The sequence below is a fragment of the Anopheles coustani genome, chromosome 2 (genome assembly GCF_943734705.1).
Source record: "Anopheles coustani chromosome 2, idAnoCousDA_361_x.2, whole genome shotgun sequence".
NCBI classification, from domain to species: Eukaryota; Metazoa; Arthropoda; class Insecta; order Diptera; family Culicidae; genus Anopheles; species Anopheles coustani.
Window position 1 is genome coordinate 86,471,865 of NC_071289.1, and position 14,662 is coordinate 86,486,526.

The following is a 14,662-nucleotide window of genomic DNA, read 5'->3' on the forward strand; positions in this document are numbered from 1 at the left end:
AATCGTTCGTCGAGCGTATAATTTGTTAATTTGTTATTTTTAGTTATCATTCACCCTGCGTTGCTTAAATGTAGTAACAAGATACTTCTCTTAACAGTCCGTTACACGTCCCCGCGTTCTCTACTCGTATTCTCGTTTTCGTTTCACATACCTAAAGACCCCCCACATTTTTGTTTACCATGAGCCGTCCGGACAGGGTCCAGCAAGCTAACGATCGACTTTAAAGACGAAATACAAAAGAAATAGTCAAAACTTCACCACGCCAAGGATTTAACCGTACATGGGGGCGAAATAGCGAAAAAACAGGGCAAAGCCTGTAGAAAGGATTATACTCTTAACCTAGGAAAAGCAGATTACAAATTAATTATTGACGGCCTATGCCGCCTCCCCCCTGTCGTCGTTGCACTAGGCGGATTTTACAATTCCGCGATACCTAAACTTTCTTTATAAACGTGCCGAAAATTGACTACATAAAAAAAGAGCCACCATCCAAGAGAGGGGAGGTATGACTTTTAATTTTGGTTACAATTATATTTCTTTTCTGTTTTCGTTTGCGACTTTTGCGTCGTTTTTTGGTGCGAAAGTACGAATCGAAAATAAAGATCGTTCATGAGACCAAGGAGTGGCCGGGTGCTGTTATTTTAATCCGCGATCATGAAAGCTCGGATCCAACCTGAAACGTTTCGGGGCAATCCAAGAACCCGGAAACGCATTTCCAACGCAGCCTAGATTGTTTTCCTCTTTCGCTAGGCGTTTTCCAACACCATCACATTAAAATAGATTTTTACTTTTACTTGTTGTTAGTGAACGTTTGTCAATGTCCCGAAGGACCACGACAACTTCTTATTTGCTTCCGGTTGTTTATCTTGATCACAATACGATTCAATTTGTGTCCGCAAAATTGGCTTTACTTGCTTTCACACCGTCCGGTCCCTTTCGCAAATTACACCGATCGTTATTCAAATTGCTTTTGCAGTTGGGGTTTGATATTTTTTGTCCTACAACAAAAAAAAACATACAATCTTATTTTACACCACACATTGTTGATTTCCGGCCATCTACGATCGAACGAAAAAATCATGAAACAATGCGTTTGCGTTGGCGCTTAGTTTCCTATGATGCCGGCGTTTACGAAGGACAGGGTGTTCTTCAACTATTGGCTAGGAGTCAGGAGGAGGATGGAGAAGGAAATGCTTTCTTCCCGCGCGAGATAGCCGTTAGTTAATTAGTAGTAGATGCGATGCAGGAATCATCTACCGTTTTTTATTCGAGCACTGGCTTCCGCGGTTTGGCCGGTTTTGCGCTCGGCTGAGGCTGGGGCGATGCTGAGCTGGTTGTTATCGGGGATGCTGGTGCACCAGCAACGTTGCCAGCGTCGTTCGTTGTGCTGACCGGTATATTGTCGGTCACGGACAACGATTCGTCCGGCTGTCGTCTGGGCGAGACCACCGGTGGCACTGCCCCGTTGTCATCCACAACAAGTGGTGGCTCATCTTCCTGCTTGACGGAACTGCTGATCGTCGGGGAGGACGTCGGATCGGTCGCAGCCGTCGAGGTGGCAGTGACCGACAACGTAGCCGCTGTCGCCGCCGCTGGCGTATTACTGCTGCTTGGAGCCGCATTGAAGCTCAGATCGTTCGCATCGAACAGGGAGGATGTTTCTTCGTCAGTGGTTTGCGATATTGAAGCGGCTCCGTCACCTGCTTCACGATGCAGGTGTTGCTGTTGCTGCTGCTGCTGTTGTTGTGATTGCGGTTGTTGGGGTTGCGGGGTTTCTAATTGCGGGGACGAATCATCATCCGGTTCCACGTGAAGAGGCAGTTCGCCGGATTTCAGGTTGCTATTAACTCCGGCCGATCGGGAGCTGCTATCGGGCAACTGATCACTGCTTGACGGCAATGTGTCCACGCTTCGCTGCCGTGCCGTCGGTTTCGGCCGTAGATCTGAAATAAGCATATTATTTACATTCATTCGTAGCAGAAGAAACGACTGTCCATCGCTTCACTTACCGGCTTGTGAACTATCCTCCGTAAACAATCCCATTATCGGGTTGGACTCGTCTGGCCGCTGCTTCACGTTGCCCTCGTCCTCCTCACCGGCACTTCCGTCCCCGAGGAGGGAAACACCGGTACCCCCGCCAGTTAGATCCTTCGATCCGAGCGAGCTCATCGTACCCTGCCCCACCAGGTGGTGAGGTATGTGGGGATTGTTGCTTGAGCCCGTCACCGCCGCCAGCTGACCCGGTGCCAGTCCGCCGATAGCGGCCCCACCACCCTGCGCGGCCGCTATGGCAGCCGCCTGCGAGGGCGTGAGCGATTTGCGTGTCTTTTCCGCCTTGCGCCAGAGCGTGATCTCCTGCTGTTTGAAGTACCGCCGGTCCTCGGTGTCAATTAGCACCAGATTGAGGAAATAGCGCACCGAAAACTTCTTGTTGATCTCGCGCATCGTCACGGTGAGGTCGTACCCGGCGAGGAACACGCGTATCGGTATGCTTTCGCCCTTGACCGGTGAACCGTCCATAATTTCGTACTTGGCGATGATTTCATTCTCGGTGTACATGTTCGGACCTGATAGTGGCGGAGGTGAAAGAGGTCATGATATGGGCTTTTCCGCCCCTCCCGGTGACGCTATATAAATATTCGCTACTCACCCGAACCGGTCTGCTCCCGCTTGATAATCGCTATCTCCATATGTTTTATTTTGATGCGCACCAGCAGGAAATAGATTTTTCCAACAATTACATCTTTCAGATGATACCTGGAAAAGTTCAACCATTGTTAGCACTGTTTCACATTTTTCTTTTCATATTATTGAGCATTGCTGGGTGATCCTTACTTGCTCTTGTTGTACTCAAACTCGATGTGCAAACAGTCCTCGATACCAACCTCCATCTTGATCGGACTGTTCGTGTCCGGGTAGCTCGAAAGCGTATGCACGGCAACGTCCACCTCACGCACGATGTCACTTAAACGGCGAACGATCGTTACACGAAGAAAATATCTGGGGAAACATGAAACGATTAATGCAACACAGTTAACTTGTTGAAAGAGGAACAGTTAAAAAAAAAAACACTCGAGTGTTTTGCTCCCTCTCCCTAACCTACCGTAATCGTACGTTCGAACCGACGTAAACTTCGTAAGGTTTCTCTACGTTCGCAAACTCGAACGGATATGACGTGTTCTGAATGAGATCGCCCGGGCGGGCCAGCTCGCGCACGAGGCTGAGGAAATCGTGGTGGTTGCCCCTGTCATAGTACAGTTCAATCTGACCTGCAAACGCAAAAGCAAACGGGCAAAAGAAACCATTCAATAACTAAAGGACGAAGAATTGATAAAATATCAAGCACCCAGCACAGCACAGTGGGGTTGCGTTTCAGTTAAGGACGGTGTCGTTGACGAGATTGGCTTCCCGATTAGCGGTTGGAGACCGTACCAATTGCGAGTTCATTGAGAAGAGGTGGGAACAGTCTGGTGTGGATTTTTATCATCATAATGAACAATCAGTGATTTTTTTTATATGGGTACACTTTTTTATGTGATATTTACTATTAATATCTTTCATCGATCTACACATACCAATCTATGGGCGTCAGAGCAGTTTTTTAAAAGCCAATCTTATGGTTATGGTATTTCATAAACACTAAAAATAGTTGCCAATTTCAAACAGCATAGCAAAAATAACATTTAATAGCAATAAACCCTCAATTGTTATATCAAATGTTTGATCAACCTAATAGAATATCATAACACATTCAATGATGAAAACGCGGACAGCACAATCAAATGCGACCAGCTCGCGCAAATTGCTTAATGGAATATGTGACCTTTTTTAACTGCTAGACACGCCATCATTTCATTTCAGCCCACAACGATATTCTTTTGATATCACAGAAAACTGGAAAGTCAACAAATTGATAAAACGAACATTTATGCAATGTAGGCGTGAGGGAAGGTTGGCGGAAAGCGGAACACGGTTGTGCTCGAGCAAACTTCCGATAAGAAGTCGCTCGAACCCAATGAGCGGAAAAGTCCGTAGGGTTCCCGTCCGCCATAGAGGAATCTGCCGGATGGCTTTACAACGCGCACCGTGGGGCGGAAGGAAGCAGGAACCGACTTTAGCAGGTGGGTGGATTGGATATATCGTATGACGCAGGAAGGGAGGGACGGCTATCTCGCGTAACCGCGTAACTGATGTACAAATGCGGTACACACAACGACATGCGACGCACACACAACACTAGGCGATCCGATTGGCCAGTATTGTGGAGCAGAGGTCGCCCTGAAAGCGCATTCATTCAGCCATTCGGCCAGAGAAACTCTGATACCTACCGATAAGCTCGATTTTGATACCCTGATGTTCCAGCTTGCTGCCCGGTTTCTTCAGCGTAATGTTCACCTTTCCGCCCACCGTTTCGCCATCATAATACAGCAGGTACTTGTCCTTCTTGCCGTCCTCTGTTTTGATTTCCGCCTGCTGGCGGTTCTCGGCGCCGTCGAAGATGATATCGATGTCGGCCGATTGGCCAAAGCGAAGGAAATTCTAGCGGAACAAGAAAGAGAAGCAAAAATGCATTTACAAAGCTGTCCATCGGATCGAATTTCGTGTTCTTCTCCCTCTTTCCTTAGATATCATGATCATCGATCGTCTAGTGACAGCTCGCAAGGGAACAATGGCTTACCATGATTGAAAATTACGGAGCCCCCGTATGCTTTGCTGTTACCACGATTCTAATCAGAAGCGCAAGCAATCACTTTTATGCTTCCGCTTATTTGGTTGCCCTTTCCGGTCACTTGTTATCAGGTCACCCAAAGTTATTCAATAGCCGGAACAAGCGAAGCGTTCAAACGATTCCGCCAGTGTCCATTGAGAGCAACGCACTGTACAATAAACACATAGGCACACCGCTTCTAGCTGGATGTAGCTTCACTGCACGCAATACGATGCGTGTCTTTAATCCACTTTTGCAACACGACCGCTTCCAGACGTTTTTTGGCCGATGCGGCAAATTCTTTTCCAACACGGACACACAACGGGAGGGGGTGGGTGGCGATGCCCACAACCTGCAACCACTGGCTGGGCAGTTGTTCGCTGCTGGCGATTGAATTGCGGTCGCAGCAAACGGTGTAATTTCCTTTCGCACACTCAATGGGACGAAAAAAAAACAAGTGAAAGACGCGCACACGGACTGCACTTTCTACTCTAGACGATATTCTGAAGGATACTTTCGGTGGCGAGCAGGAGCAGCAGGAAAAAAAAGTGCACTGTTCCCTGGCGGATCGGGTTCGATTCAATATGATTGACTTATGTAAGAACAGAATGCACACTAGACGCGCAAGGTGCTGATGACGGTGCACACTTTCCTGCACGCACTAGGCTGGGCGAAAGGTCTTTCCCTTTTTTGATAAGAATTTATTTCGCTCGACACTGTTCCGCGCCGCACAAATCGTCGACCGTCGTGTCTGTCGTTCGTGACTAATTTTTTTGTTCCAAATTGCCAAATTGTCATCGTTGCTGCTGGATTGCTAGCCCTAGGATTCCCGTAGGTGCGACTGAAACGGATGCCACTGCTGTCAAAATGACTGGGGTAGGACAATGCAGATTGGTGTAGCTCAGTTTGACAGCTACAGCACAAGGGGTTAGGAATATGCAGTACCAGTTGGCTAAACCGTTGCAATTGAAAATTAGGATTTTATTTCACATTGCGTGCTTATCATTTACTGCTAACTAATTGATACTTTTACGAATACTTGCCGTATTCATTTGTAACTAGAAAAGGACCTAAACCCGGCGTCACTGTGAATTGGCTGGGCCTTGCCGGGAAGGTTAACGTTTGGCACAACTTCATCGATCCACGCCGGATCGATTTCGGTTACGTGACGCAGATAGTTGAAGCTTGTTGCCACCAGCTCGGTGTAGATCACGACCGGTGGCCTCAGCTTGCCACAGATCGAGCTGGTCGGATGTATACGGGCCTTCAGGTTGTTGGTCGCAGTCAGGTATAGGTGATCCGGCTGTTTGGTGGCAATATTTGCGAACAGCCCCGTCAGCATACACTTGGCCACTGGCGTACGATCCTTACCGCAGGTGCTGCTCGGCATGTCGAGCATCTTGCAAATCTCACTCAGCTGCTCTCGCACCGAGGCCGCATGGGAGAGATTCCGCTCGTGCAGAAAATTGTCGTAACACCACGTTCTCGGTTTCGCCTTGCTCTTAAACTCGTTGTACACGTTCAACAGCGTGATGTGATCGCCGGATTTGTCGTAAAACTTCGAATGTGCAATCAGCTTCTCCTCGCGCTTCTGGGTACTGTTGGTGAAAATGTTCTCCCCGGAGAGCATGGCGACGACAGTGAGCATCTCTTCCAGGCACCCATATTTTGGGGCGGAAAGCAGCATCTTAGAGTACTTCGGATCGAGCGGGAACTTTGCCATCTTGCTGCCGACCGGCGTGAGGATTGGATTTTCCACCGACGAGATCGCATTCAGCGCTTTCAGCTCGAGCAGCGCACCGATGATGGCTTCCTCCGGTGGTTTATCGATGAAATCAAACTCCTTATAGTTAACGCCCATCACAAGCAGGTTCAGGATGGTGGCGGCTAGATTGCATCGGAGTATTTCCGGTACCGTCATTTTGTCCATCCGTTCGTACACCTCTTTGGAGTACGTTCGGAAACAAACTCCATCCGAAATGCGCCCGGCTCGACCGGTACGCTGATGTGCTTGGGCCTGCGAAATCATGGACACTTTAAGCATGTCCAGTCCGGTGATGGGATCGTATGAGCGAACCTTCGCCCGCCCGCAATCGATCACGTAACGGATTCCATCGATGGTAATAGAAGTTTCGGCGATATTCGTCGCGAATATGACTTTCCGTACGTTTGGTTGGGCCGGATTGAACACATCGAGCTGTTGATTTTGTGGAAGCGCCGCATACATGGGATACACTGCGAGTTTGGGCAGGTCCAACGGGAGGTTCTAGAAAAGATTGTTTTATGATAAAAACGTTGGAAGACAAATCGTCCCTCCTCTTTACCTTTGCTAAGCGCCGCATCTTGTTAACCGTCGAATCGATTTCTTCCTGCCCTGTAAGAAACACTAAAACATCTCCGAGTGGATGCGTTTGGTGAATTTCGATCACCGTTTTGAGGCAAGCCTCAATGTAATGCATCTTTTCAACCATCTGGTACACCTTCACCTGGTACGTTCGGCCCTGCAGGTACACGATGGGGCAGTCGGAGAAATAGCTCGCAAAATGGTCACAGTCCATTGTGGCCGACATGATGACGACTTTCAGCGGGGGCAAGCGTTGGCTGGCGCGCAGTTGCTGTGCCTTTTTCACTATCCCCAGCAGTACATCGGTCGCGACGGTGCGCTCGTGTACCTCGTCCAGTACGATGACGTTATAGTTTCGTAGTAGCCGATCGGACAGAGCCTCACGGCACAGTATACCATCGGTCATGTACTTGACGTGCGTGTTGTCTGACGTCACATCCTCAAAGCGCACCGCGTACCCCACGAGATCGCCCAGATTGGTGCCCATTTCCTTAGCTACCCACTTCGCCACTGTGATGGCGGCCACACGGCGCGGCTGTGTGATGCCGATCAGCTTATTCCCGTTCAGCCCGGCATCGTAGATGAACTGAGGCATTTGGGTAGTTTTCCCGCTACCCGTTTCACCGAGTACAATGATCGTGGAAGATTTGCGTACCAAATCCATCAACCTGTTAAGGCACATAATACATAAATAATTAGAGCCGACTTAGACCGACTTTAGGTTGCCGGTGCTGTAGTACTTACGATTTCCGTACTGAGTAGATGGGCAAAGCGTTACGCTGTAGCTTCACCGTGTCCTGTTTGCCATAGGACCGGGAATGCTGATTACCTCCACTGAAGGTGCTATTACGGCTCGAAAGCCCTGAATCCATATTTTTACAATCGGATCGTTTTATCCGGCTCCAAAATGCGATGTAAACATTTATCAACAAACCGACAATGCGTTTCACTGCATGTGACATTTGTAGTGATGGCACGCTGTCGAGCACAGTGGTGGCAAACCAGGTTCTGCTGCGTTTTCCGCATTCGGATCGGAACTGATGAACCCACCATTATTGTGACCACGGTTACTTTACACTTTTCCGTCTATCACATCTAGGGTATAGTAACCTTACACGGCGCTAAAAATGTGCCGTCTAGTGTTGGGAAAACCGGTTGGGATCCAATCGTTCGATTCAAATCCATTTGGAGATCCGGATCTCCGAATCCGAATCCCAATCCGTCAAGGTTGCTTTACTTTTCCGCCCCCTCTGGCGAACACATTTCCACCTGCGGTTTTCATCAAAAATAAGAAACTACGCTAAAATCTACCTTCAACGACAGTTGCGCTTTTTGAAAAGGCCTTTCATTTAAGGGGTCAATCGTGAAAATCGGTTGGAAGAATCAATAGTTATTAACAATTTGGCAAATTTTTGCCAAAATTACTTAAAAAGTAATCGAGGTTCCCGGTAGAATGCTGTCTCTTTTTCACACAATAAGCTTTTTCAAAAACTAGAAAAAACAGAAAGGTCTTTTGTGTCTCAAGTTGTGTGTCCTGAAAAGACTTTTCATTTGAGGGGTCACAGGTACCAATCGCTTAAACCGCTGGTCACAGCTTTGCGCAACCGCATGCGGTTGAGTTTTTCCCCATGGGAGAGATAGGAGCTGTCATGGGCTGTCACCGCAGACGCAAGACCTTGCGGTTTCTGTACTAAAAAATCAAACGAGTTTGATTCTTGCCACAGACTCTTGCGTTTTTATATGTCAATAGTAAATATTGTTCCTAGTAGACTTTAATGAAATTGTATGCTCATATAAGTGGTATATTCAAACATTAAAGTATTATTTTTGGCAAAAAGCTGTGCTCGTTTGACAGATCAAAAACGCAACCGCATGCGGTTGCGGAAAGCTTTGACCACAGGTTAAGCGATCATGAAGTAATTAACAAATTTGTTATTTCAGCAGAAGTTACCAACCAGGGTATCTGTACATACGTCCCAGTCAAATGTTTATTTCGTAAACCTCAATTCGAGGTGGAATCTTTGTTGTATCAAGTTGTTTGTCTTCACAAGACCTTTCATTTTAGGGGTCTGTTGCTGAAATAGACCTAGGCACTAAAAAGTTATTAGCAAATTAGCTATTTCGGTAATTTTTTCAAGCTGTTACCAAGGTTTTTGAAACTTGCTGATGTCAGTTTGGCGCGTTGCAGCTTTGTTCCAAACTTCAGTTTCGTTCCGCCCGTCGATGCGTTCGCACGTCTGTTCCGTGGAAACCGAAGCCGCGGTTCGCATTCGCGTGCGTGTGTGTTTGCTGTAGTCCGAAATCCGGTTGGCCTGCGGTCGTGAAGTGTTTGGCAAAGCAGCTAGAAAAAAGTAATGCATGTTGCGAAAATGGTTGCGTGAGAAATTTCAAGAAACTTGTTAAGTTTTCACAAAGTCTTCCCCGTGGCCGTTTGAAACGGTGGCGATGGTGTGCTGCAGATAGTGACGCTATTCCTTTGGAGTGAAGTCTTGGAGTGTATGTGTGAGCCTGCGGCGAAAATCGAAGAAAACCCGCGTCCGCAGGACGCAGCATCCAGTTTGACAGATAAACGGACGAACGTAGCTAGACGGCCAGATCAGTGTTTCATCCCAGATCCGGGGCTGAGCATGAAGCATCCGCCTCCTTGTTCTTTTATTCAGCCAGCAGGATCAACGGAGCCTTTACAGGATGCCTTTTTTTTTTGGGTATGCCGTAATGACAAACAGATGCTCCCATAATCGCGTCACTTTCCACGGAATGTGGTTTACCCTTGTACCGTTCCTTTACGTGGCTTCCGAGAAGAATTCAGTCGAATCGTGAAAGTGCGGGCACGACATTCCCACCGTTCGTTCGTTACTTTTTTTTACGGTCTTTGATATCATCGACGCGAAAGAGAAATGAGAAACACACCCGAAAATGTGAAACAAAACCAGCAAGGAGAGCTACTGAAACACAAAAATTCAACGCCTGCCATAACTCGCATGCTCTATTTTTGCTCATTTCAAGCAATCTGGTTCGCCCTTTAATCCGCGGACTGAAAATTCAGTTGTTGCCCCACGAAATCATCCGGAAGGTGGTATCCCATCGGGACTAAACAAGGCGGTTTGCGATAAATGTTATCTTGCATACATGCCAGAAACTGCATCCGCACATTCGGATAAACGCCACCGGGAAGCTGGGCAAATTTTATGCACGTCCCACGAGCAGATGCTGACAAAACGAATGGCCTCTGTTCCAAATGTAAAACCGGCTGAATCTTGCCTACACAGATGCGTCACCACCGGGAACCCACTGATTGTGTGGTTCGCTATAGATAATCACCCGAGTGAAAGTAAAAACGGTTGAATGCACTCTTATGTTTCACCCTACTGTGTAAGATTGGAAGTAATGATTGTTCACTTCTCTTGATGCGTATCCTTTCTTATCACTAGGGGCATCTAGGATGCTTAACATTTTTGTCCTTCATAAAGCATTCTTTTCTACCACCGAAACATCCAGCATCATTGCCTTCCAGCAAGCCGAAAACGCTACCCAATCTGTTGTGTGGGAAGACGAACTAATTTCGCAACCATCGGATGACGGATAATCTGTTTTTGTACATCCTTCATCCAGCCCGTTGAAGAAGAGAAGCTTTCAAAGTTACGGCCCCCGAGGCTATGTCCTTCCGAAATCAATACCTGTCGTCGCAGCGTTCCGTTTCGGTCGTTTCCAAAATTGATGCCGGTCAAAGGACCTTGACCAGCGTATTTTCTCCCCTTTTCCTGGCGCGTTGTGAAGCTAAATTTTCCTCAGCCAGGCGCATCAAACCCTGTCAAACTGGTGGACTTTCATCCAGGGCGGTTGTTTTTTTTGTTTCGTTTCATTGTAGTTCGGTCCATCGCTATGTTGCTTTTACTTTAATTGGCACTATTAGTGCCATTGGCCAGACACTCATCAATCAGCGGCGATGGGCGATGTTCGATACACAAACTTAATCGATGGGAGAATTCACGCACAAATGAATTTCCACCAACAGTGTAGCCCGTGTTTCGATCAATTATCGACTGTCGTCTTACGACCGTATCCGTATCCTGATAACTCCAAGGTTTCCGGTACGCTCGGGGTGGAACAGTTTATGTACATACAAGACGGTGACGGTCGCCGAAGGATTCGGCGAGAACGTTCGCGAACCGAATGGAATCATCTTGTGGCCGGTGGCTGGGAGAAAAGCGATCCACACGATGTGAATGATGAGCGAAAAGGAAAACTCCTTACGCCGCACAGGGTGCACTTGTTCAGGGCGTGAAGACTGGGCGGAATGGAACGAATGGAAAGTTTGCTGTTCCACGATGGGATGCTGCAGCAAACAAATGTCAAAAGTTGAAGCACCCCAGTTTTTGCTAATGGTCGCTCTTATGTTTGTGTGTGTGTGTTTGTTTTTCACTTCCAATTTTCCAGGCTTTGAGGCGCAGAGAAGAGAGAAGTCCAACGAGCCGTCATCCCGTGCTGTCGCGATTGTCTGTGAGCGCCGGTGTTGAATGTTTAATGAAGTGTTTAACGTAACCTGCAGAAAGTGAGGAACCTGCTTGTTAGTGTGTTGAATGGCTGTTGTTGTTTGTTTCCTTGTAACTGCGTGGGAAAGCGACAAGTAACGAAAGTATTTCGGCAAATAAATGTTGGTCCCCCTAGCAAGAGTTCGCAGTGTCAGGTGCATCGAAGCGACCGCATCCAGCGGTGCAATATAGCTACGCAAGAAATTAGAATTGACCTCTAGTATTGTTCGGTTTACTTCATCAAAGTGGGCCACTTGCGCGGATCGTGCCCATTGCTGGGGAGAAATAGATAAACCCGTGAAACCTCATCATCTTCTCCACTGACCGAGTGACCGAAAAAGAGGCCGCTCTGGAAGCTGCACCGCACCGTCATAATCACCACATTCCGATGGAAGTGCTTTTTCGGTGCAACCGGTTTACCCATTAGTGCGGCTTCTCGAAACCCGTGGATCTCGGGTAATGGTGATGCTGCGGGGTTAGATTTTGCTTTCCCCCCGACTGCCCCCTCACCCGGTCTTCTGCCATCTGGCCGAATCACTCGATTGGCACCTTCGACCACCGTACAAGCACCGCGAACAACGCAATCACCGGCGTCATCATCACCTTCGGCTTTTGCGTTCCCGCGAGGGCAGCGATAGTAGCGGCGTTGTGGACCAATTAGGCGGAAGAAACGACTGAAAGGAAGCGGAGGAAAACGAAAAACAAAAAACAAAACCACCAGGAAAAAAAAGGAAAACCACCACGGAGAGTTGAACGCGTGAATGGGCGAGCGAACGGCACCTCTACTCATATGTTAGGTAAGTTAACGGAAATCGATACAATATTGGAAATGTTTTGAAAGACCATCAAAGAAAAGAAACATTGATGGAAAACACAGTTTTGCTTTGGTTATCCATCCGCCAAATTTAGCGAACCAATAATGGTGGTACATTTTAGTTGATAAATTGATGGGTTCGAGATGCTGAAGAGTTTACATAGAGAGTGTAGAGTACAAAGCCTACTAATTTTGTGATGACAGCATTTATTTGATGCAGCATTTATTCTACCATAAAAAGTACTCGAAGATAAACTGTGGTTTTTTATCGTAGAGATTGTTCTATTAGTTCCTAAAATTACAATAAAACCGATTCGATTAAACGGAACAAAACGAGCTTATGTTTTAAAAACTAACATAGAGTAGTTTTTAGCTTATAGTGGGGCATAAGTTTTAGCTAACTTTAAAAATCACAATCAAAACTTGTTCTCGGTTTTCAACGTGTTAACACCGTTAAGTAAAAATGTTTTTTGTGTGGAACTTGTTTTGTAATAACTAACAATCTGGATTGAAGAAAAATAAACTCGCTTAACTTTAATTAAACCACAACCGTGGTACTTCACACACATCTACTTGGTATTGATTGCCCTTGCAATGGACACGTTGCACAATGTAACGGCTGTGGTGAAGCAACAGGTTGTCTTTCCTCGGCAGTTTTATCATTTGACTTCCTCCACCCATCTCGCGGCTCCCATTGGTTTTTAAAAATCTAATTCTTTGTTTGGTTTGGTCGGTCAACGTTTTCGCAGCTACAATCCGCTAGCACTTACGCCGTTTTCGCGACGATGTCGGGAAAACCTTGGCAGTGTGTTTATACAAACGGTAGTATTGGTGGTGGTTGAAGCTTCACTCTGGCCAGGTGTCGTTCCACGTGACGTTACGGTGGCATTCCACTCACAATCATCGTGTATCGTGCACCTTGTGGTAAAAAATAAGGTAAGACGAAGCGACGACGTAGCTACTGAGAAACGCGATTAGGCAATATGAGGCAATCATGAGGCAGCTTTCGCTCCAAGGAAACTTCCCCGGCCAGCTCGCGATGGTTGAATGGACATCTTGTCGATTCGTTTGGAGCCGACGACGGACGTTAGTTGTAGCCAATTGCCCCAAATATTAACCAAACTTTCGCTGAGTTCACTCCGCCGCAAATAATACATGCGGGCAGGTGAAAGTGAAAGTAGACGAAAGTTTTATTCGCTTTTTTACTCAGAAGCTTGGTGAATTGTAACTCTTTAAAGATGATGCACGGTTATGCACCCTACGCATCATAACTTTCTTTCTACGGTTAAAATCAACTTTATTTAGGACACACATTTCAGTTATTTCAGCTGCCATCAGGTTGATGTTACACTCCACTTGTAAACAGGCAGCGGTATCTTTTTAATTACTCCTATTTATAACACAAAATTGCGTTATATCATTATCTTCCCGGATGTGGAACATCAAAAGTACTTTCGGTTAGGGAAATAACCACAGGATGTTTGTATTAGACCATATACTGAGGTATCTTTTATAACGTATCCAATAAGGCCAAGCTATTGATGTCGTACGTAGGAAATGTGGGGGTTCAATAAACTGCAATAAAGTTCTTCCGCATACGTGGAAATGTCCTTGTTTGCTGCAGGAAAATCCCCGTACTAACCTCATTGGACACACTTCCACCCCTATGGTACATAGGCCGCCATAAGGTGTCTCTGCCTTCAAATGATATGCATTTGAACGTGAAGGGAGCAAAGCTGGTCCTGCTTTTCTGTCATACTATTCTTCTAATTCCAAGTTGTGACGTTTGGGTCATTATTTGAAACCCACCGGCAATTGCTTTAATGGAATCGGTGGCGTGGGATGTCTTGATGGGTTTTTTTTTTATTCCTAGGTATTTTATTCATTCATTGAGTAGCTGTGAACGATGGTTTTCTTCAATGCATTATTTTACTTACGTAAGAAAGTTTTAGAAACTTTCTTGTTTATGTCTTACGATATAGACCCTTTTAGTTGAGGGAGTATGTGAGGCAAATCATTTCAAATTACCCCGTCCATCGCTGATACGGATATCCGTAGCAATTAGCCACGGAAAATAATAGTAAAAATTGCCAGTTCGTGGACACTTTTTCTTGCCCAAAGTATCAAACACCCTTTCAAGTGCTGTATAAAGGGATTTGTCAACGCTATCGTGGACAAACAGGCCGGCTTATGGCCAGTACGTGCCAGGAAGCGTCTGGAGGAGATTGTAATCAAAACAGCTGGTCATGCCGTACACATCTGTC

The 14,662-nt window shown here is 46.6% G+C and overlaps 3 protein-coding genes across 3 annotated transcripts in view; 1 reads left to right on the forward strand and 2 right to left on the reverse strand.

Moving 5' to 3' along the window:
• Window positions 1–344: 344 nt before the first annotated feature.
• On the reverse strand, window positions 345–5,459 carry LOC131267003 (vacuolar protein sorting-associated protein 26B-like). Its single transcript, XM_058269732.1, has 7 exons — window positions 4,679–5,459; window positions 4,329–4,539; window positions 3,104–3,269; window positions 2,836–3,000; window positions 2,651–2,757; window positions 2,010–2,567; window positions 345–1,943 (listed from the first exon to the last, which is right to left on the reverse strand). Exons 1-7 carry the CDS (start codon window positions 4,679–4,681, stop codon window positions 1,264–1,266), a joined length of 1,890 nt encoding a protein of 629 aa, XP_058125715.1. The 5' UTR covers window positions 4,682–5,459; the 3' UTR covers window positions 345–1,263.
• Window positions 5,460–5,680: 221 nt separating this feature from the next.
• On the reverse strand, window positions 5,681–7,967 carry LOC131262748 (ATP-dependent RNA helicase DHX33). The gene is made up of 3 exons (XM_058264813.1): window positions 7,797–7,967; window positions 7,033–7,720; window positions 5,681–6,974 (listed from the first exon to the last, which is right to left on the reverse strand). The coding sequence occupies exons 1-3, from the start codon at window positions 7,922–7,924 to the stop codon at window positions 5,757–5,759; spliced, it is 2,034 nt and encodes a 677-aa protein (XP_058120796.1). The 5' UTR covers window positions 7,925–7,967; the 3' UTR covers window positions 5,681–5,756.
• Window positions 7,968–9,267: 1,300 nt separating this feature from the next.
• Window positions 9,268–14,662, forward strand: part of LOC131261923 (beta-1,3-galactosyltransferase 4) — a 32,976-nt gene continuing 27,581 nt past the window's right edge. Inside the window, exons 1-2 of the mRNA XM_058263784.1 lie at window positions 9,268–9,403; window positions 11,490–12,381. The gene's annotated coding sequence lies outside the window, so the exon portion shown is untranslated. The remainder of the gene's footprint in view (window positions 9,404–11,489; window positions 12,382–14,662) is intronic.

What these genes read in the sequence shown, in the direction of transcription:
- LOC131262748 (XM_058264813.1), bottom strand. Translation starts at nt 7,924, where the DNA reads ATGGATTCAGGGCTTTCGAGCCGTAATAGCACCTTCAGTGGAGGTAAT. An exon ending in ATCTACTCAGTACGGAAATC is followed by an intron (nt 7,721 to 7,796) that starts GTAAGTACTACA and finishes GTGCCTTAACAG; the next exon opens with GTTGATGGATTTGGTACGCA. An exon ending in AGATGCGGCGCTTAGCAAAG is followed by an intron (nt 6,975 to 7,032) that starts GTAAAGAGGAGG and finishes AATCTTTTCTAG; the next exon opens with AACCTCCCGTTGGACCTGCC.
- LOC131267003 (XM_058269732.1), bottom strand. An exon ending in GGTTCGAACGTACGATTACG is followed by an intron (nt 3,001 to 3,103) that starts GTAGGTTAGGGA and finishes ATGTTTCCCCAG; the next exon opens with ATATTTTCTTCGTGTAACGA. An exon ending in GGAGGATAGTTCACAAGCCG is followed by an intron (nt 1,944 to 2,009) that starts GTAAGTGAAGCG and finishes TGCTTATTTCAG; the next exon opens with ATCTACGGCCGAAACCGACG.